Source organism: Lissotriton helveticus, chromosome 9 (genome assembly GCF_964261635.1).
Source record: "Lissotriton helveticus chromosome 9, aLisHel1.1, whole genome shotgun sequence".
In the NCBI taxonomy this organism is placed as follows: Eukaryota; Metazoa; Chordata; class Amphibia; order Caudata; family Salamandridae; genus Lissotriton; species Lissotriton helveticus.
In genome coordinates, this window is record NC_136070.1 from 997,997,575 (window position 1) to 998,021,504 (window position 23,930).

The 23,930-nt window shown below is 43.5% G+C and overlaps 1 protein-coding gene across 1 annotated transcript in view; it reads right to left on the bottom strand.

Moving 5' to 3' along the window:
• The window catches only part of LOC144783351 (F-box only protein 27-like), a 233,768-nt gene extending 211,463 nt beyond the window's left edge, over positions 1-22,305 (bottom strand). The window contains exons 1-2 of the mRNA XM_078662368.1: positions 22,271-22,305; positions 21,545-21,640 (exon numbers count right to left, since the gene is read on the bottom strand). Of these exons, the coding sequence (XP_078518494.1) occupies positions 21,545-21,640; positions 22,271-22,305 (131 nt within the window). The remainder of the gene's footprint in view (positions 1-21,544; positions 21,641-22,270) is intronic.
• Between the last annotated feature and the right edge of the window lie 1,625 nt (positions 22,306-23,930).

Sequence of the window (23,930 nt, forward strand, 5' to 3'; positions counted from 1 at the left end):
ACGCACTTTGTCTTATGAGGTGAAGGGTTTAAGAGATGGCAAAAAGATCAAAAAATTCATGTCCTGTCAGACCACATTCGCAGTCTATTGTTTAAAATGCCCATGTGGGATGAGATATGTGGGCAGTAATATCAATTGTGTCAAGCTGAGAATTCTAGAGCACATGCGCGCCATCGCAAACAAGGATTTTACCTACCCGGTGGCTCGCCATTTCTTTATCAAGCACAAGAGCGACAGAAGTCTGTTACAATACTTTTGCCTAGATTATGTACCCGAAAATGCTAGAGGTGGGGATAGACTCCTAAAGCTGCGCAGATTGGAGTCTAGATATGTTGTAGACCTCCAAACTAAAAGCCCGGAGGGCCTAAATGGGGGAGAAGAATTGTCAGTACATTTGGGTGTGTAAGAGGACACTAATTACAATGATGATGAATTTTATTGCCTTGGAAGATCAGTACTCTTGAAATGTTATAGTACTTGTTAGTGTGTTGTTTCCCCAGATGTGCAAATTTCTCTGTTTTTGTTTAGAGTGGGAGACTGATTGAATCTTGATTAAATTGAGACACAGGTAGCTTTTATGAATGGAATAGCATACAATGAATATAACTCGATTGTTGATTTATAACAGTAGGACATCACGGCAACCAGTTGGTTGCCATTGCCGATCCACGGCAAGATCAGATCTGCCTATATGGCTGTATAGAAACACATTTGACAGATGTAATGGCAGTTACAATTTATTGACGAATTAAAGCCATACAAATGCATAGAGAATGAACTAAAATAACGTTCTAAGATGGCGCCCGCAATTTTGTGGGATGCTGACAGTCCTCTGTTTGTTTCCATAATCTGAGTTACAAATGGCGCTCCGTTGCTTTGCACGGGTAGACACAGAAGAAGGGAATTACAGAAACGCGTCTGTTTTTGTCAGTGAAATAAAAACGCTGCCTTGTTAAAAGTATCCCTTGAGTGCTGTCTTTTTCCTTGTAATGAGGAGAAATTTTGAAGCTGCAATATTACGCGAACACACCAACGCGTGACGGCACCCGTCAAAAGAGTGACTCGCTATCTGGTGTTCTGAGAGCAGGAATATATAGATATATATAGAGATATAGATATATAGAGATAGAGATAGAGATATAGAGATAGAGATAGAGATATAGAGATATATATATAGAGATATAGAGATATATATATAGAGATATAGAGATATATATATAGAGATATATATATAGATATATATATAGAGATATATATATAGAGATATATATATATAGAGATATATATATAGAGATATAGAGATATAGAGATATAGATATATATATATAGATATATATATATATATATATATATATATATATATATATATATCTCTCCTACTGGCGGTCGCCAGTAGGTATATATGGTTAGGACCTAGTTACCATAGGAAATTCCGAACATTCTATTGGGAATAACTTTGGCGCCGATTGAGGGATCTGCCTGTAATTTTCCTTAAATTTGCCTCGCTGCGCTCCGCTCCTTCCCTGATAGTTTCGGGGGGATTCGTCAAGCGGGGGCCAAGAAAAAAGGGGGGGTCCCAAAACGTGTTTTCCCCATGTTCATTTCCATAGGGACATTCTGACAAGGCTACAGCTCGAACGGCATTACACCAAACTTGGCAAAATGGTAGGGCCTGGTATGCAGATGTGCCTTTGCTATGTTTGGTGAAAATCCCTCTAGTAGTTCTTGAGAAAATTGAATTTGAAATTTTTCAAATGGCATTTTCTATGGGACATTTAGACACGGCTACAGCCCGAACGGCTGAACGGAATTACACCAAACTTGGCAAAATGGTAGGGACAGGTATGCAGTAGTGCCATTTCTATATTTGGTGAAAATCCCTCCAGTAGTTGTTGAGAATTTGAATTTCAGCAAATTATATATCTATATGCGCTCAACATTCTATTGGGAATAACTTTGGCGCCGATTGAGGAATCTGTGTGTAATTTTCCAGAATTTTGGCCAGCTCCGCTCCGCTCCTTCCCTGAAAGTTTCAGGGGGATTCGTTGAGCGGGGGCTGAAAGGGGGGTCCCAAAACATGTTTTCCCCATGTTCATTTCCATAGGGACCTTTAGACACGGCTACAGCCCAAACAGCAGAAGGGAATTACACCAAACTTGGCAAAATGGTAGGGACAGGTATGCAGTAGTGCCTTTTCTATATTTGGTGAAAATCCCTCCAGTAGTTGTTGAGAAAATTGAATTTGAGCAGATCATATATCTATATGCGCTCACTGTACGCGCACCGTACACGTACGGTACGCGTACCGTACGCGTATCCTTACGTGCGCGAGCATCTGATTGGCTGGCAGTCGAATGTCAACATTCCAAACTGTCCAAACCAGGAGGTGTTGGCCACCATCTTGTTTTCAGGAGAACTGAGGCACAAGAGAGCCCAAAACAAGAGTGGAAAACACGAAAAGGGGGCAGGGTAGAGACCCCCCAACCCTCTGGCCCTTCTCAGGGGGTCCCAAAAGGACCCCCCAAGGGCAAAAAAATAATAAAAAAATTGCGGGGCACGCACACCGTACGTATGCGTACAGTGCGCATACCCCGTGATTTAAAAAACAAAATACATTTTTTTTGCACTTGTTGGTCCTTCTGCGACCCCCTGAGAAGGGCTAGGGGGTCAGGGGGTCTCAACCCTGCCCCCTTTTCGCGTTTTCCACTCTTTTTTTGTGCTCTCTTGTGCCTCACTTCTCCTGAGAAACAAGATGCTGCTCAGGTGGTCCCAGAAGGATAGTAACATATATAAACGTTATCCGCTAATAGAATTAGCATTTACAAAACCTTTGAAATTTATTGAAAAAAAATATAGGTTTCACGCCTGATATAGTCAGGAATTAGCATTTAAAAAACCTTGCAAATTCACTGGAAAAAAAACATAGGTTTCAAGCCTTATATAGTTACTAATTAGCATTTAAAAAACCTTGCAAATTCACTTAAAAAACCATAGGTTTCAGGCCTTATACTTAGGACTTAGCATTTAAAAAACCTTGCAAATTCACTTAAAAAACCATAGGTTTCAGGCCTTATATAGTTAGGAATTAGCATTTAAAAAACCTTGCAAATTCACTGGAAAAAAAACATAGGTTTCAAGCCTTATATAGTTACTAATTAGCATTTAAAAAACCTTGCAAATTCACTTAAAAAACCATAGGTTTCAGGCCTTATACTTAGGACTTAGCATTTAAAAAACCTTGCAAATTCACTTAAAAAACCATAGGTTTCAGGCCTTATATAGTTAGGAATTAGCATTTAAAAAACCATTGAAATTGCTCCTATATAGTTAGTTGTACTAACTATATTTCGCGCAGATTCCAATCGACAGCTCCAAAAATTGAAGATGCCACACATGGCGTGTCTCGAATTCCTTTATTGGCAGGGCAGAATAGTAAAACAACTACGCGGAAACAGTTTCAATTTGCCAAAAGTTCCCAACGCGTTCCTATGACAAAAGGCTAGTGGAAGCCCAAAACGCATTGCAAACTTTTGGCAAATTGAAACTGTTTCTGTGAAGTTGTTTTACTATTCTGCCCTGCCAATAAAGGAATTCGAGACACGCCATGTGTGGCATCTTCAATTTTGGGATATATGGATATATTTGCCTGCGTGAACCGCCACCAAAAGCAGCGCTGCCGACCTGGCGGTCACGGATTATACAAATCCGAGGTGTCTGAGTATCGAACGGACACCGAAGGCAGCTCGGCATTGAGGTGGCAGGCGAAGGACGTAGTTGGCTGATTTGGCAAGGGGCTTGGGACATTTGCATCAAAGCAAGAGACATCCAATGATATTGCCCCATGGAGGAAGTCGCCTCCTTATTGGACGATGAAACACCAATAAATGCCTTTCAATTCATGAAGTCTACAGCCCATGTCCTACACCGCACTGATGAAGCGAGAGCAGAAACGCGTCTGCGGAGGGAAACTGCGACCTGTGAGTGCACAAGTGAGCATTGTTTTGGCGAGAAACGAAACGGGTTCCATCCCCGTGTGTTGTGCACCCGCCGTGAGCTCTGTGTGCAGGCGTTGATGGAGGGACTTCAAAACCCAGCATTCTGTTTATTGGAGAACGATTGCATTGTGGGAAAAAGCGAGGAACTTAAAGCAGTTTGAAGCACCACTCCTGGTTTTGCATGCTCCCCCCTCCCCATGAAGAAGTTGCATGAAGCAACGAAACGCGTCGGGGACTCAAATTAAATTAAGGGGCTGAAACTGTGCTTTTGCACACAAAAGGATTGAATCCACCCTAATTTTGGATAATATATATATATATATATATATATATATTCACTGAAAAAACCATAGGTTATAGACCATATATAGTTAGGAATTAGCATTTAAAAAACCTTATTTTACTCACACAAAACCATTGAAATTCCATATATAGTTAGTTGCACTAACTATATATCGCGCACCCGCAATCCACTGCTGATGATGTCACATATTACATCATTCATGACATGGTCAGTGACATCACTGATGACATCACTGATGACATCTCAAATGACATCACTGATGACATCACTGATGACATCATCCAGTGACTGTGTTTCTGTAAAGTTTAAATATGTTTTACATATTGAAGAATGAGTAGATGTATAAGTGTCTGGACGAAGGATTTAGTAGGTGCATGACTGAATGTATGAGTGAGTGATTAAATGTGTCTCACTGAGTGCATGGGTTAGTGACTAAACTGTCTTAATTTGTGCATCATTATGTCTGTTGTTCTGTAAACTGCTGCATGTGTTGATCAGTAGCTATATGATTAACTATATGGGTTATTGATTGATTGTCCAAGTATTTGTATGGGAGACTGAGTGTGTGTGTGGCTGGCTGGGAGGTGTGTGACTCTGTGCAGATCAATGTGTACTTGTATCAATGATTGTATAAGAAAGTAAGTATGTGTTAGTATATGTTTGAAAATGTAAGGTGCTCTATGTTTAACTGTATAGACAAGAAAATGGAAGTGTGATTGATTCTTTACAGGACTGACTAGGTGTGTGAGTAACTCCATGGATGAGTGGCAGAGTGTGAGTGTCTGTATAGGTGTATGAGTGCATATGATAGTGTTGTAAAGATGAGTGATTGTATGTATGAATGATTGTATGGGTGAATGAGTGAATGTGTGTGTAGACGTAGGAATCAGTGAGTACATATGTAGTAACTAGTATTGGTGTGTCAATGGTTTCAAAAATTATACTCTGTATTTAACACTGGGTGAAACAGAGGTTATATTAAAATGTGAGGAGATGCATTGTATTGTCACATGAATGATATCATCAGTGATGTGGTCATTGATGTCAAATGAGATGTCATCAGTGATGTCATCAGTGATGTCATTTGAGATGTCATCAGTGATGTCATCAGTGATGTCACTGACCATGTCATGAATGATGTAATATGTGACATCATCAGCAGTGGATTGCGGGTGCGCGATATATAGTTAGTGCAACTAACTATATATGGAATTTCAATGGTTTTGTGTGAGTAAAATAAGGTTTTTTAAATGCTAATTCCTAACTATATATGGTCTATAACCTATGGTTTTTTCAGTGAATTTTCAAGGTTTTGTAAATGCTAATTCCTAACTATATATGGTCTATAACCTATGGTTTTTTCAGTGAATATATATATACCTAAATGTACCATAAACCCAAAAGCTCTTCTCAGAGCTACCCTACATCTAAACACTCACAAATATTATTTAACTCTAACATTTTTCACTAATTTTCAACAAAGTACGCTACCGGGGCCGCTACCCGGTACGCGAACCGGGAGCTAACCTCGCGAAATTTTTAAAAAAAGTTTTTTTTTCGCACATATAAGCCTCCTCAGCCACCCTCAGAAAACCTAGGGGGTCAAGATAACTCTACCGTGCCCCCTTCTACCCATTCTGAACATTATTTGCCCTCCATCTTGTATCTTAATTCGACCGAAACACAAAATGGTGGACTCCTGGAACGCTTAAGGTCCGCGAACCGAGGCGCTCAACGGTTCGCGTACCGGGTCGCTCCCTGGGAAGCGCACCATCAAAAAAGGTGGGAAAGTAGTTCACAGAAAAGCCACTGCAGACAATTTCACCAAATATAGATATGTAATAAACTAGTTAAATGTTAGAAATGTTATTACATTTTCAACCACAATAATAAATAATTGCTTAAAAAATAAAAAAATAAAAAAAATAATCAACAAAACCAACAATCAATTAACATACTACATTTGAAAAGTCTCTCATTCATTTTTCATTGCAGTACGCTGCCCAGAACGCTTCCCGGTTCGCGGACCGGGCGCTACCCACGAAAAAAAACAAAAAAAAAATATTGGTTTTTTTGCCCCGCGGGGCCCTTTTAAAGCCTCCACATTAAACCTAGGGGGTCAGGGAGGATCTACTATGCCCCCTTATGATCATTTCCCCCTTTGTTTTGGCCTCCTCTTGTCTCTCAATCCTACCGAGAGACAAGATGGCGGCCGCTCCGGACTGTTTAGAATGTTGACAGACACCGGAGAGCCAATCAGCTTCGCTACGCGAAGTTCTGGTACGCGCCCCGGTCCGCGAACCGGGGAGCTGCCCGGTCCGCTGTTACAGATATATATCTTTTTTTAAACGTTAATTTCTCAAAATCCACTGGAGCACATATATTGAGACCTACAAAAGGCACATCGGGCTACCAGTCCCTACAATTTTGCCAAGTTTCGTGCAAATCCATTCAGCCGTTCGGGCTAAAAGTGAGGCTAACCGCCCTATGGAAAACTCAATGTTAAAAACACGTTTTGGGACCCCCCTTTTTTCTCGGCCCCCCCTGGACGAACCCCCCCCAAATTTTCAGGGGCTGCTCAGAAACAAAATGTTCCATTTTCCTGAAAATTTCAGCCAATTCCGTCCACAAACGCCAAAGTTATTAGACATAGAATTTTCAAAAAACCCATAGAGAAAAAATCCTAACTATATATACCTACTGGCGACCGCCAGTAGGTAATATATATATATATATATATATATATATATATATATATATATATATATATATATATAAATATATATAATATATATATATATATATATATATATATATATATATATATATATATATATATATATATATATTCCGGGGAATGCAGCGCTCTCCATGGGGGCAAACTCTGTTATGTTATGTTATGTTAAGTAGCTTTTATATAGCGTACGGCTACTCGGTATGAGTGTCCCGACGCTTTCCACCAGCAGCTCAGAGTAAAAATAACACAACACAGCTAAAATAAAACAAGAGACATCAAAGAAAACAGTGCAAGCAATAAGCATTAAAACAGACTAAGGATTAAAAAGCCAGGTCTTCAGGCCCTTCCTGAACTGGAGCAAATTGGCAGTGCTGCGGAGCGAAAGAGGAAGCAGATTCCAAAGCTGGGGGGCTCTGCAGCTGAAAGACCGCCCTCCCACGCGGGCCTTCCTCACCCGCGGGACCACAGCTTTAAAGAGGTATTCCGAACGGAGGGAGCGGACTGGACGATAGAAAGTCAGTCTCCGCCGCAGATATCCCGCCCCTGATCCATACAGGGCTTTATGCATCAGAGTCAGGGATTTGAACTGGATCCGCTTCCTGATAGGGAGCCAGTGAAGCATCTGAAGCAACCCAGACGCTCGAGCTCGTCTGCGTAGGCCAAAGATAGCCCGGGCGGCAGAATTCTGCACCACCTGAAGGCGCTGGACCAGGTAATCAGGGAGGCCAAGAAAGAGGGCATTGGCATAGTCAAGCCTTGAGCCGACAAGAGCCTGCACAGTAATCCTCCTGTGCTCCTCAGACAGCAGAGGCAGGAATTTGCGGAGCATTTTCAGGATTCCGTAGCAGGTGCCAGCCAGGCCGAGAATATGCCTTTGCAGCAACAGCTGATTGTCTAGCTTGACGCCCAAGTTTTTGGCCACCAAGGAGGACTGTGCCGGAGGGCTCATGTCGGACGGCCACCATTGCTGCCACTCCGGATCGGCAACGCAACCAAAGAATAGAACCTCAGACTTGTCCGAGTTGGCCCTCAGACTGTTCCGCTGGAACCAGTCGAAGACCAATGCAAGACAGTCCCGAATTCTCTCTCCATCAAACTCTTGGTCTTTCCCGCATGTGAAGAGGAGTTGCGTGTCGTCGGCATAAGAGACGATCTGGGCCCCGTATGCCTCCACCAAGGCCGCCAAAGGGGACATAAAGATGTTAAATAACGTGGGGCTCAACACAGAACCCTGTGGAACCCCAACTCCCAGTGGCGGCATCTCGGCGGAGCTCTGGGAAACCCAGACCGTCTGGCAGCGGCCTTCAAGGAAAGAAGTAAACCACCTCAGCACCGTCCCCCTAAGGCCGATGTCATAAAGCCTAGCTAAAAGAGCCTTGTGGGGGACGGTGTCGAAAGCCGCCGAAAGGTCTAACATGACCAACATTGCCCTACCGCCGACATCCAAGGTCTCCCTGATGATCTCAGTGACCTCCACCAGAGCCGTTTCCGTACTAAAATTAGGACGGAATCCAGATTGGGATGGGTGGAGCAGATTGTTACTTCCAGAAAGCTCGACAGGACACCGTGGGCATGTTTTTCCGTTATCTTCGCTAGCGCTGGAAGAAGCGAGATTGGCCTGTAGTTGGCCAAAACCTCGGCATCGAGGCCCGGTTTTTTTTAGGAGGGGGATCACCATCGCTCTTTTCCAAGAACTAGGGACCCTCCCCTCCCTCAGGGAGGCATTGAGGATGGGGTTGACCAGTGGATTCACCACTGCCGCCATCCCGGCCAAGAATTTGGCAGGGCAGGGGTCAAGTGGCGAGCCAGATTTAAGATTGGCCAGCAGCGTCCGAGACGCATCACTGGAAACAGCAGGGAAATCGGACAACACCGCCGCAGGTATATGCGGAAGTCCGCAGTCCGCCCTCGTATCGCTGCTTCCGTCCTGTCCCTCCACGAAGGTGGCCTGAATAGCCTTGATCTTATTTGTGAAGAAGCCAGCGAGATCGCATGCCCATGCCTCCGACGAGGCTAGTGGGGGCGGATGGGAGCTGGGGATCGTAAACTCCTTCACAATATTAAAGATCTCCTTACAGGAGTTTGCAGATGCCTCTATCCTCCTAGCCAGATAATACCTCTTGGCACCCAAGATGTCATCGATGGTAGGCCTTTACCGCCGCCTTGTAGGCGAGTTTAGCCTCCCCATCATACAGAAGGCGCCAAGCCCTCTCAGCCACCTTGCACTGACTGCGCGCCACGCGAAGCGCCTCCGTAAACCACGGTGCAGATTGGCGTGCCACCGTGGACCGGGGGGCTGCCTTAGGGGCGAGATCGTCCAGCCTGTCGGTGAGCCATCGCTGCAGAGTCTCCGTGTCGCTATCCACATCACCCGAAAGATGACAAGGGTGATCCAGCAGCGCCTGCTCTAGCATGTCAGGTGTCACTCTATGCAGCGCTCTCGAGGCCGACCTAAGCAGGGTAGGCGCTCTGTTATCCAGGCTCGCACACTCCAACACCGAAAATCTGATCAGCCTGTGATCGGTCCAGAGCATCTGCAGGGTGTCAACCTCCATGAGTGGAACAGATGAAAACACCTGATCCAGGGTATGCCCCTTCTCATGTGTTGGCCCCGACACGAACGGTATAAGACCCAGCGGAGATGTAACATCCAGCAATTTGGCCGCAACAGGGTCGTCCGCCGTGTCAAGGTGGAAGTTGAAATCACCGGCCACAACACAATGCTGTGTGGTAAGCGCCAGCTCAGAGACGGCTGTCTGCAGATCCTCCAAAAAGGAACCCACCGGGCCTGGTGGTCTATAAACCAACAACCCCTTCAAGGCCTGACCTGGGGACAGTCTGAGCGTGAAGGCGAGCAACTCGGCATTCCCAATGGAGTTCAGGGGAAGCACCGAGCAGGAGACGCTCTTTTTCACCACAACCGCCACTCCCCCTCCCCTGCCCTTAACTCTGTCCTGCCGGAAGATATTGTACGCAGGAGGAATGGCCGAGAAGACGTCCGGATTGGAAGCCTCTCCCAGCCAAGTTTCGGTCAGTAGCAAGCACAGGGGATTTTCCCTGACCAGAAGATCGTAAATGTGCAGGGCGTGGCGCCCTACCGACCTCGTGTTCAGCAGCAGGCAAAGATGCTTCACGCCAGCTGTTGCCGGGCGAGGAACCGTAGCACAGGTCCAGGAAGGCGTCCAACCACAGCCCGGACAGCGTCGTTTGCCCCTAAACCGCCCCGGGAAAACGGAGCGGCAAGAGCTAGAATGGCCCCGCATGTCCCGCAATGACGCAGAGGAATAGCAAATCATCTCAGCCAGAGTATCGCCGGACCGGGGTCCCCCGCCGCCCCGACACCTCCGGGACGCTGACGGGCGCAGACGGGCAGGACTCCGGCACGACTCAGGCTAAGCGAGGGCGTCCACCTGCGCGTCACGCTGCGCGTGAGGGAGCGACTTTAAGTAGGCGCTCCAATCAAGCCTGAGCGTGCGAGTCCGCTCCAAGACGGAACCACGTCGCTTTCACATTTAATCACAATACTTCGCACAAAGGAAAAACGAGGCGCCCAGCCAGTAGTTTCCACAGCTATTGGTTTTAATCGAAAGACCATTTCACAGCGTTAAAGCGAGCAATCTACACGTTTCGGTATTACAAACACCTTGGTCACGATCAGCTTTCCGCTTTTTTTTTTGCATTATTTAAACGCCTCTTACAACTTCCTGTCACATGATGATTGGGGTCAACATGCATTATGGGTGCTGTAGTTTTTTTCTTAAAAACACTACTGGAAAAATGAAAATAATTTATAAAACTTATTTTCAAAAAGTCTTTCTTTTGATTGTGATGAACTTCTTATCACCATGCCGCCAACTCAGTGTTATTTCCCTCCAGTGGGGTGTCGTTTCCGGCCAATCCAATTATTTTTGATTTTCATTCTTTTTATTTCTTTTGTCGTTTCAATTTGTATTTTCAAGCCTCTTACTCAGTGTTATTCCCCTACAGTGGGATGACAAGTACAGCAAATCTTTTTTTCAGTTTCCATTTATTTATGATTTTTTTCTTTTAATTGTATTTTTCTTCTTTTTTTATTTCAGTTATTGTTTTAATTTTTTTCTCTTTCCAAACCTTTTCATCTCCCTTCTATAGGTGAATATATAACTCCTCCGATTGGTTGAGGCCGTGTGGACTTAAAGTTCAAAAATAAAGGATGTGGCGAGATTCTTTTTGGCGCAAAAGTTTTTCCCTATTTCCTCCGCACTCACTCTTTGGAATGGTCTGAATACCAAAGAATTTCAGGCGTTTCCAATCTCCATCATGGAATTGTTTTATATGTTTCGCAATTGCGTTCGATCTGTCCTTATGGGTCGTTGCTCTTGTGTGTTCCATTATTCGTTTTTTAAGTTCACATATAGTACTTCCTATGTATAGTAGGGGACATGGACATTCCACCACATATACAGTATATGGTGTTTGGCAGGTGATCAATTGCCGTATCTTCCACATTTTGTTATTTGCCATTTTTATCTCCTTTGTTGGTTTTCCAATTTGGCACATTTTGCATGAGCGGCATATAACAAATCCCTTTGTTTTTAACCATGCATTGTCCCGTATTTTTGATTTGAAATGACTGTGAATCAGATGATCCTTAAGGTTCTTTGCCCTCCGATAAGTTATTGTTGGGTGATTACCCACTATTTTGCTCACAGTTTCATCCAGGTGCAAAATTTCCAATTTTTTCTTAGTATTTGAGTGATTTATTTACTTTCTTGTGAGAAATCAGTAATCCGTCGTATAGGTTCTGATTCATGCTTTTTTTCTTTTTCTTTATGCGACTGAATTAAACATTCCTCTCGGGATTTCTCATTGGTTCTTTGCCAGCATTTTCCACATTGCCCGAGTTGTATTTCCGTTTCTTGAATCTTTTTTGTGTGGCCGCACTGTGTCGTTGCCATTCATTTTCCTCACTACAAATCCTTCGGAAGCGGAGGCACTCTCCATAGGGAATACTGGAGATAAGCGACTCTTGGTGGAAGCTTGTAGCTTCCAGGGTGGCATTTGTTGCAGTACTTTTTCTATGTAAGGTGGTTTGGATCTAATTTTCCTTAACCCCTTCTACGCTCATGACGAGCTCAGCTCGTCATGAGTTACGCCTGTCGTGCGCTCATGACGAGCTGAGCTCGTCATGTAACGCGGCTTTTCGCAAATGTTAGCGCACAGCGGGAAAACCCCTAGCGCACAAGGGGTTAATATAGATTTCAGTATCCAGGAAGGTCACTCTTTGATTACTTATTTCATAAGTACATTTTAAACCTGGCAAGCTGTTAATCATTTCAAAATATTGCTGAAAATCTGTTATCGACCCATCCCAAATGATGGGCAGATCGTCAATAAAGCGGATCCAACTTACAATTTTCTCCGTCATTTCATCATTCTCTGCCTTCCATGCCATCTCTTTTTCCCAGTACGCCATTGCTAAACAGGCATAATTTGGGCTAAAGGAAAAACCCATTGCTGTCCCGTTGTTTTGGTGATATACTTCTTCGCCAAATAGAAAGATGTTCTTTGTCAAGCACATTGAAATCATATCTAACAACATTTGATTATGGTTGTTATACGGCATTTTTCTGTCTTGTAGAAAATAATTGCATGCACGTAGACCTATGTCATTCCCTATGCTTGTATACAGGGATATGACATCCATGGTGATAAGTTGATAGTTTTCTTGCCACGGTGTATTTTGGAGTCTTCGCAATAGATCATTTGTATCCTTTATGTATGAACTTAATTAAGCTACTTATTCTATTTGGAATAACTTTGGCGCCGATTGACGAATCTGCCAGCTCCGGTCCGCACCTATCCTGAAAGTTTCACGATGTTTCATCAAGCGGGGGCTGAGAAAAAAGGGGGTCCCAAAACGAGTTTTCCCCATGCAATTTTTCATAGGACCTTTAGCCCGAACTGCTGAACGGAATTACACCAATGTTGGCAAAGAGGTAGTCCTTAGTTCAGACTCGTGCCTTTCGCTTATTGGTGTAAATCTGTTCAGTAGTTCCTGAGAAAATTACAGTTAAAAGTACATATATATATAAATGGGCGCGGTGGAAACCTGCTCTCTCTTCCAAATAGGAAAGCAGATTGCTTTTCCTCAGGGGGAGCAGCATGTTAGCTGCTCCCCGTGAGGAAAAGCAATGCCGGCTCCTGAAGGGGGCGGGGAGCCGGCTGGGACCGTGGGGGCATTGGGGCTCCCCCCACGGTCCCCAATGTGTTTTTATAAACCCCGTGGGATGGGGTCCCCGTGGATAATAAAATTTGTGATATGGGGCTATTTTTTTTTTTTTTACGATAAAATTTGGTGTCGGGTACCCAGCGCGGCACTCAGTGCGGCCCCTGGTGTGCACGTTTTGGATGCACGGCTTCTAACCCGTAGGGTACGCGACTCCAGCGCGTATGGTGCACGACTTGTATGCGTTGGGTGCACAACTCTACCGCGTTGGGTGCGTGACTCCAAGCAAAATAAATATATAATTTTCAGGTATACATGAAGTTTATGTGTTTAGTTCTTAGGTGGCTCTAAAAAGAGCCCTTGTGTTCATTGAGAGATTTTAGTACCACCAAGTAAGTACCTATGCAGAGTCTAAAGTTCAAGAGGAATACTCGGTTTCCCTCATCGGTAAAATGTATAACAACTCTCCTATAGATGCCATCCATATTGAAGCGCAGATTGTTGTGGTAAATGGACCCCATTCTATAGTCTCTGAGAAAAGCAGAAACAGATTTATTCACATGTTTCCTGGCTTTCTCAATCTGTGGACAGAATTGATTGGACCAGTTCCATTTAAAAAAATCATAAATCTGGTCATGTTTGTGAAGGGTGCACCATCCTCCAATTGGTGTAGCAAAGCACAGCAAGGAGAATTGCTTTCACTTCTCCTCACTTTTTCTCTTTCAATATATGCTACAATGCACAGCATATATTGAAGGAGAAAAATGCCTTTACTGATTGTTTTTGTGCAGGAAAGTTTCCTTCCTGCACAAAATCAATCTTCGCACGACACGGACATCCTTGCACCATGGTGCAAGGGTGGCTGTGTGACCACATGGCTGCAGTTTAAGCAGCTGTGCAGAGGGAAGCACAGACTTGCAACATATTTATGCACATATGTTGCATTCCTGTGCTTCGGAAGTGCCACAGCACGCTGTAGCTAAAGAGCTTACAGCGTCATGCTACAGCACTTCCTCATAGTTCTGCACGTATACATTCACCATACACCACAAATGCATTATTTCAGTCAATTATCTACTAGATATATATCCATGTAAACTTTCACACACAACCGTACAAATTTAGCTCTTTTTAAACCAGGGTAGTTAGTGCTGAAAAGTACTCTTTTTTTCTTTTCTTGTTGTAGTATATATATATATATATATATATATATATATTTTTTTTTTTTTTGTTTTTTTTTTAAATAATTTTTGGGTTTTTTCAACAGGAAGAAAGTCAACAGGACGAACAAAACCAAAAACTTTGAGGGGAAAAAAAAACTAACCAACGTTTATCGATGGCTCGACAAACTAGGTCCACTGACTGCTCCCCGTAACAAATCAAACGATTGCATTGCACGCAATGCATCTTCACTTTCCCAAATTGGGGACGTATATCTGGTGCTGATGTAGATGGTGATGCCCCAGAAGTGCTATGTACAGCTGGTGGTGCAGAAGCATTTGTACGCAGTCTTCTTAATTCTTCACGTGCAAAGTTTACTGGATGCAGTGACTGCATGTGTTTTCTCATGCTAGCATGAGTACTTCTTATATGGGTTTCCTCTGGAGAGCACTGCCTTGCAGATCTTGCACGTAACCTTTGTGGCATTTACTTTTTTTGCCCTGCCAGGGAAAGTAAAAAATTTCCAAACAATGGAGGTATATTTTTCTGGAGGGGGAGGTTCTGCAACAAATTCTTCTGCCCCCAGAATGTTCAGAGTCTGAAGATTCTACCATAGGTGTAGCCATTTTTCTGATCACAAACCAATTTGAGGTCACCAAAGCAAAATAAATGTAAAGTTCTTCTGAAGACAGGTCTTCTCTCAAGGAACGTCTTAAGAAGAGTGATTGAAATGGGTGGGGTCCTTCAATAGGAAGTCTAATGAACCAATGTAATCCCTTTTTATTTTAGGTCACATGGGATGCGCGTAGGGTGTGCGTAGGGTGCGCGCACCCAGAGCGACTTCACGAAATTGCATTTAAAAGTTATGTACTTTTTTAATAAAATAAAAGAATATTTTTATAATTATGTCAGATAATGTCTTGTGTTAATATTTATATTAAATATAAATATATTAAATATATATAATATACGTTTTTGAACCTAAAAAAAATTAGCAGGAGTCGAGCACCCACCTCATCCAACACACATAGGACGTCACGCGCTACCGCGAGTCCATCAAGTCGCATAACACTTACATCTCACGTATGCTCCAGGAGTCGCGTACAAGTTGCTTAGCAACCGCGCTGGAAAAGTCGTACTCGTCGCACACCCTACGCGGATCCTAAACAGCAATCCTAAAACGGCGGCCACATTTCGCGCAGTGAACGTTCAGGGTGCGCGACTCAAAAAAAAGAACAAAAAAAAAAGAATACAAATTATTTAAGTATATTATAATAATAAAAATATATATATTTTAATTTTTAAAAATGTAATTAAAAATAATATGTGTCATGTATTTTAAAAAAATAACATCTAAAAATATAGATAAAAAAATTTGGTTAAAAAATATAAGAAAAAACAATAAATATATTTTAAAATTATCATTTAAAAAACCTTTGAAATTCACTAAAAAACATAGGTTTCAGACATGTTCTAGTTGGGAATTAGCATTTAAAAAAACTTAGAAATTCACTGAAAAAACCATAGGTTTTAGGGGTGTTATAGTTAACTAGACATTTCACGTGTGGTTAGTTTTTGGTGGAACTTTGATCGAGGTGCACTGGTTCACTGCTAATAACGTTCCCAGTATCAGTGTTCTTTCCCTAAAACTGAACAATTGTTTCCTCAATTGGCAAACCTTTAGCTACCACTGAAAGCCCCTAGTAAACGGCACCCTTGTACCTAGAGCCTGGGGTAATAAAGAAAGGTCCCCGAAGGGCTATAGCATCAATTGTGCCACCCTAAGGGACCCCTCACAAAGCACCTGCTCAACTGCCATTGCAGGCTGCATGTCCTGGCGCAAACAAAAGTGAAAACATGACCTGTAACACATCCCTTTGTGCCATGCCCCCTACCACTGCATATGATATTTGTAGGTCACCCCTACAGCAGGCCAGACAGCCGTATGGCAGGGTGCTTAATATTATATGTGAGGGCATATTTGCATGAGCAGAAAAGCCCCTATGCTGGTGAGCCCTATTGCTGCCAGTGCAAGTGACCAATGAAGCCATCTTAAACCATGTACTGAACACTGGTAAATACGCATGTACTGGACACTGGTGAAGTCGCGTTCCCGTGACCTCCTTGGGTGAGAGTCTTTTGCTCTCATGAGGTCAGGAACAAACGCATGTCCGGGAAGACGGTGTAAGCCCCCCCCCTTCATAGAAATACCTGTCAATCAGGTGAGCTTCTAAGGAGCCACCACATCTGGGAAGCAAATCTGGCTACCCTCACAAGAGAGGAAGCCTCCTCCCCCGTCCAGAGTCCACTTGGCACCTGGACAGGTCAAAAAATTAGTCCGGTAGGTGTGCCACCCCCAGGCTAGTAAGACCCCTAAGGTGGGCTAGCTGCAAGGTGGACATGATTTTTCAGAGGTAGCCGTCTTTGTGATGGCATGCATACCTTGGAATTCTGGGATAGGGTTACGCCCACTTCCCCACAGGAGGTGATCATTCAGGGGGCATTGTGACAGAGAGGGCCAGTAGTCCATTGGCTTCTACCCTACACTCCCCTAAATTCAGTATTTAGGGGAGTCCCTGGCCTTCGATAAAGTCTCAAGACCTCCTGTGAACAGCAGACCTTACTGAAGAAACTCCAAAAAGAAGACTCCGAGACCTTTGGAACCGCCAGAACCCGACACCTGAAGCAACCACTGCACCCGTCACCTCTAGCCCAAGTTAAAGGGGACCAATGGTGCCAACAAGGTTTCCAGCCCTCCAGAGCTCGAGTCCTCCTGGGCCGTTGACATTGCATGCACCCTCTGCATGCAGGCCCCCGCTACTGCGACTGCTCTGGTAAGAAAAAAAACAGATCACTACAGACACTTCTGCACCAGTCGCCCCTGGACCTTGGAAAAGAGGATCAAAAGGTGTCATCCTCCCCTCCCAAGCCCCCTAATCTCTGAGCATCACAAGGCATGAGTCCACTTGCTGTTTCAGCCCAACTAGCTTCCTAACCAGAGCTTGCAGCCTCTTTTTACTGAGATCGACCCTCATTGTAACACATTGGGCTCCCAATGTCGATTTGCACCCTACACCCGGCTGCCCTACTGCTGCTGGTAGTTGTTGGTGCTGCCTTTGACCTGGCCCTCCACTCACCTGAACTCTTGGAGATTGGTCCTTGTATGCCGTGTACTGTACAACGCATTGCCCCTGCCAGCACCACCATAACAGTTAACCAGCGCACACCTACAAGTATGACAACTCAGACTATTAAAGGCCACACATGCTATAATAATGGGAAGAGGCTGGTATTATTAATTTCCTATGCGATTTGACTTAGTAAACACAGTTGTACTCATCTCAAAATGTAACAGACAGCGCCACCATGTGGTATGACTGTCACTAGAGCCGTGGATGACAATTAAGTGGCTGTGCCGAGCACCAGAAACTACTGGCCCAAATTAATCACTGCTCAAACCAGAAGTCAGTGACAAATCATCTCAAAGTGTTCTTTGCTTATTTACACCATGTTGGTCTAGAAACGATTATGTAGAGGTACTATTAGTCTGGTTTACAATAAAGCCCACATCAACTTGACAGCAACAAAGTTAAAAGCCAGTTGGTCTTATTTACGTTATGTGACTGCTCTCTGCTCAGCCACTTTAACTGTATTCTCAATCGTCTAAAGTGAGCACCTGCCTAGGACCAGATATCTACTTCCTTTAGTATCATACAAAAACAATGACGTCATATATGTATCCTTCAGAGCAATGAAAGCTGTATCAGCTTTGATGCAACTCTTATAGGGGTCCACTAGCAGCAGGTGGAAGCTCAGTCAGTGTGGGGGTCTTGAAGGCTCTGCAGGGCCAGAAGGTGCAAAAGAGGGAGGAGCAGAGTAGAACATCTGAATCATGGCATGGGGAAGGTTTCCATCTACCAGAAATGGCTTATGGCGCCCAAACCTCTGTAATCAACTTTTCCAGTACCTGAATCACCTTTGATGATGGTGTTGATGCTAGAGTCAGAGAATGCTGCATCCGACTCTGCCTTGAGAACAGGAATGGTGTGGCAATAAGAGAATTACTATTTGTGATGCATCTTATGCTTCCTACAAGAGGGTTTTTCCTTCAAATGCTGTTGCTTCACTGACTTTCCTACTGAACAAGATCTGGAGTAGGAACATTTCGAATGGAATTTGGCCAGTACCATGAAAAATAGGTCTTTCCTCTCCTTGATCGCCTTAGAGTGCATAAGGAAATACTTCTCGCAAGAACTCGAATCCTGCTTGGGCCCCAAACACCAAAGAGACTCCATGGGGATCTAAGATCAACAACTTCTTGTAGGAGAACCACCACTGCTTAATGACTAGCTCTTGGGGTAGGCGATAAGGCACTGAGGACATTTGCAAAAGGTACGTAAAAGATAAACATTGGTACCTGCAGCTACTTTGAAGGACTTAGGGCCAGATGTAGGTAATTTTATTTTACCACTTCTTAAATACCGAATCATACCGAATCGGTATTTAAGAAGTGGTAAAATAGAGGGGGGGAGATGTAGGTATTTCAGATTCGGTAAATACCGAATCGTTAAGATTCGGTATTTACCGATTCTGTAAATATCGATTCGGTAATGCCCATTGATTACTATGGGCATTGAAGCCCATACGAATTAATGGGCATTACCGAATCGGTATTTACAGATTCGGTAAATACCGATTTCAGCAAGGGTGCAGGGGGTGTCACTTTGACACCCTCTAGCACCCCAAATACAGGCATGTGTGCCATGTGGCACACAGACATGCCCTAAGGGCATGTCTGTGTGTCACATGGCACAGGTGTGCATGCAAAGATGTGCATGCACACCTGAATTCGGTATTTTACCACCCAATTGGATTGGGTGGTAAAATACCGAATTCAGATGTGCATGCACACCTGAATTCGGTATTTTACCACCCAATTGGATTGGGTGGTAAAATACCGAATTCTTCAGGCCTGTAGCACTGTAAACAGTGCTACCTACATCTGGTATTTTACAGATTCGGTAAATTGACCGTTTCGGTAAATTGACCGAATCTGTAAAATATTGGCCCCTACATCTCGAAAACCAATTACCGGTCGGTAACGGCCGAAATCGGCCGTTACCGACCGGTAATTGGCGACCTACATCTGACCCTTAATTTCTTCAATGAGGTAGAGGAATGATAATCAACCTTGCGCAAGAATATAATTTTAATACGGATAGTGGCAGGAAGCAGGCTGTTATTTTTACGATAAAAGTCCACTGTCGGAAAGGAGATGCGTCAGCTTCGACCAAGGTTGCTACAATAAAGGAGGAGTAAACCGCTCTCACCCTCTCAAAGTGGCAGCTAGACTTCGTGAAAAGCGGTTGACCTCTTACTTAACTCAAGTGGCTAGTAAATGACTGACAGAAACCGTGTCCAGTCAAGCTTCTGGAAATGCTGCAGGCGTTGTGCCATTGAGATTCCTGTTGTCAGTGGCCTGGTTCTGCCCTCTTTGTGAGATTTAATTCAGTAGGACATGGAAAATAAGCGGCTATTTAAATCGCCATAGAGGTATTCTTTTATAAATCCATGCATCTAGTAAAGCAATAATTACCTCATTTGTTATACTAATAATGGCCTTTTATTGATATTTTTTTTTGCATTTTATTGTGCATAGTCACAGATGTCAGAGTGATCCTGCTGCAAACAATCAAACTGGCTGAATGTTTTTCATGCCATGCGTTAAGTTGGCAGCAGTGCAGTCCCTTATCAGTCAGTGTTGTTTCTTAGTGTGGGAGTAGTCTTACGAAAAATGATACAAAGAAAGTGCCAGAAGAGGACACCTGCCCAGCATTACATTATTCCAGTCTCCAGAGTTCTTTCTCCAAGACTCTGTGCTTTTTAGGGGGTCTTTCCTTATCAAGTCACTCTTCCTTTGTAAAGGTGCTTAACATGTCCCAGAGGATCCTGGGTACTACATACAGCTCTAGTATTCTAGTTAGTTTGCCACTTTCAGCCACAAATTCTAGAGAACTTGAATTTCATAGAAGACAGCAGCTACCTTGAACCTAGAAAGGTTATATAGTGAGTAACAGGGTCATCTTCCTGATGAAATATTAATAGCTTTCTTAATGCAATCTCAGTTGCCAATAGGTACTAATGCGGTCGCTAGGAAGCGACCTAACAATATGACTGCTTTCTTGATACATGGCCCGTTCAAAATATAAATGCTCTTCATTCAGAAACAATGGCATTGAATCTTCTGGCTTTGAAAATACCTGCTAAGGGCCGTATGCATACAGACCTTACTCCAAACCATATCCTTGCCATTTTTTCAGGGATCTCTTTAAACTCCCATGTTCATACTGGTCCTGGGAGAACTCTGAATCCAATATCCTCATCACCGGAAAATTGTAACTTTTCCTGTAGGTCTTCCGGCCCAACATTTCTATCTTTTTATGCACTGGAGTGTCCGGCATTTAAAACTCTTAGTGCCTGCTTCGACTGGACTTTGTGACTGACCATAACACAGCTCCATGTGAAGAGTTTGCCATTGCCCATATACTGCTTTTGGCCTCCGTGATAAAACCAAAAAGGGTAATCTCCAGCTACTCAAACCCCATATATGTACCACAAAAAAAACACTTCAAATTGATAAACAATAACACTCCACATAGCATCCCCGTATCTAAGTCATCAGTGTCCTGAAGATCTCTACCTGAATCACGATCCACATATCTATGGCCAAAACCACTCTTAAAATTCAGAAGCCAAACTGTGGCTGGTATATAAAAGCACTGAAGACGAAGTAGATTAAGCACGATTGCAGAGTTCAGTTGTTTTTGTTTCAATAGAATCTGATCACATGTAGCTTTTTAACAGAATCTGATCACATGTAGCTTTTTAACAGCCCAATCTAAAATTTATTTTTTTGTGAAACTTTAGGACAATTCCAGATTCAACTACTCCATGATGCACCAAGATAAACCATGTAAAACGTTTCTAAAGAGAGGTTTCCCTCAATTTTCCTAGGCCCAAACAGGATAAGGGCAGCGTGTGTGCCTTATGGCCTTTGTGTCACTAGATTAGGTCTGCGGGCCTTTTCAAACAGATCTTTTTGTAATGTATGTAATTACTGAGCGCAGACATTTACTCACCAATCGGAGACACAAATTTCAGTTTGATCTGAATCTAGATACTCCTGTGAATATCCTTTCGCCCATAGGTCAACAACCTGCCACTTGGTGCACCAGCTGCAAAATAAAAAAATAAAATAAAAATAATCAGAAAACAACTGAGTGTTTCAGTGCTGTCACATTTTCACCGTTTCACTTTGTAGTGAATGGTCTCTGCGGCTACTTTGCAATCAAGTCAGACTGAAATACATATATGTCATCAATCAAGTTGTGCCATTAACAGAGATTTTAATGGTATCGGTCTACACGCATAAGCACAAGGGTTTTAGAATTGTAAATCCAGATCTTTGTTTTAAATCGAGTAAACAACAGTATGGCCGAACTAATAAAATGTAACAGGACGCACAAATATTTAGTACAAGCACATGACAGCAGTGATAGAAGGAAACCCATGCCTGATAGAATGGCAACTATAACATTTTTAGACTGAACAAATTGCCCAACTATGTAGTACAAGCACATGACAGCAGTGATAGAAGGATAGGAGGACTTCCCCTTCCATTCAGGAAAAAGGGTTGGCGTGTGCAGTCCAGCAGGGTTTTTCATTGGCAATCAGTTGTCCCCAAGGGTGGGTCTATAGTAGCACAAGGAAAACTCACCCTTCCCACCCCCCCAAAACAGTGTGCCATATAATCTTAATGCCACTTTTGCGCCTCTAATTGGTGACCCTCTTGGTAGGCACCTCACATTCTCTTGCCCACATCTCTCCTACAGCCTGTCATACAGAGTCCCCAACCACCCAAACAGTGCCAACTTCCAAATACAGAAAGTACAATGTCTTGTGTACTTATTTGTTATTAGTTAACTTTCCTTCAGGACATAGTGAAGAGTATGCACTTAAGCCTGCTTCTGGTGACAGCATGAGTAGGCTCTGCCATGTCCCACTGACCTGCAGCTGTACTGAGAACAAAACTGTTATGACAGAGCTTCCATCCAGGTGACTGTCGAGTTTGGTTACGACAGAAATGGACACTTGGTCATTCCAGTTTAGTGGAAAGGGGATGGTAAATGGCCGCTAGCCCCCAACCACTAGATAACCACAGGGAAAAGTTGTGGGTGGGATGTATAGACCTAGTAATGGGTAAAGCGAACTCTATACACCATCGCAATTGTGGGCTACCCGATCCCTGGCCATAGTGGATCCTCCCATTATCCTTCAACAAGTATGGGGAAAGAAGGAAAACACTGAAAAAAAGAGAAAGTTCACATTGCTTTGCATAGTAGGTTTTCAATACTCAATCTTGAACGCATAACATTGCAGAGACAGAAAGGAACCCCAAACCCTTTGGTTTCTATCCTTGTCAAGAGAAATACACACTAAGGAACATGGTGCGTTGCTAAAACAAAGTACTGCCCCACAAAACTGTCACAAATCCAATCCACATGAACAGGAAAACCAAGCAGAGTATGATCCAGACATAAATCCAAGGAGGGACCAGAAAAGTGCGTTTTAACCATGAAATAAAAACACAAATACATGTTGGGGGCCGGTGCAAAACAGAAGAAGAGCCCCTGCCAGAGTCAGATTAGGAGCCTCTATTCACACCATTGTTGCGCACCTGCTTTCCCAGTGGGTCGGCGAGTCAGTTTGTGACTGAACAAACGCAGTTCGCTCTAGGGAGTGTCTTGGAGGGAGGGCGTTAAACCCTGGGGCACCATGAACACCCTGATGGTTGCGGCGTGGGAAAGCCTGAGACCACTGCGGTGGAGGATTAAAGACTGCGTTAAAAAATATTTTCTATTTAGTTACCATTTCCTTACACTCTCCCAGTGTCCCATTAGAGTTTTTACTAGATTGGTGTTACTCAATTCTCTCCCTGTGTAGTTAGAAAAATAAAATGTAAACATCTCAGTTTTAAAGGAGTAAGCAGCAGTTTCATTCAACACAGGTAAGGGGAGAGGGTCAATCGTATCCAGAACTCTCACACCCCAAACCCCCTAAGTTATAATTGTACACACATAGAGGGGTGGAGAGACAAACAAAAGGAACAAAGAAAGCCCCTACACATCCCACAAAACAAAATCTTTTGTTTTGGAAATACTACCCTCACTCACACACCGAAGTGTGTGACATGCTTCATCATCGGGTCTGCTTACAATACGCCCAGGTGTAGCCACACTCTGGAAGGAGCATAGGGGAGGGAGGAGGGGGGAAGGGGGAGGGGGGGGGTCGGGGTTAACATAAAAAGACCATAAGACAAATGTACAAGACCAAACAACATATATACATATAAATCAAATAGTGATCAGTGGATATCACCCTGTGATTGGAAAAGGTTCACAACACGTGCAGTTAAAGGGAAAGTGTTTAAAACTGGTTTGGGGATACCAAACAAACTCTTTATTA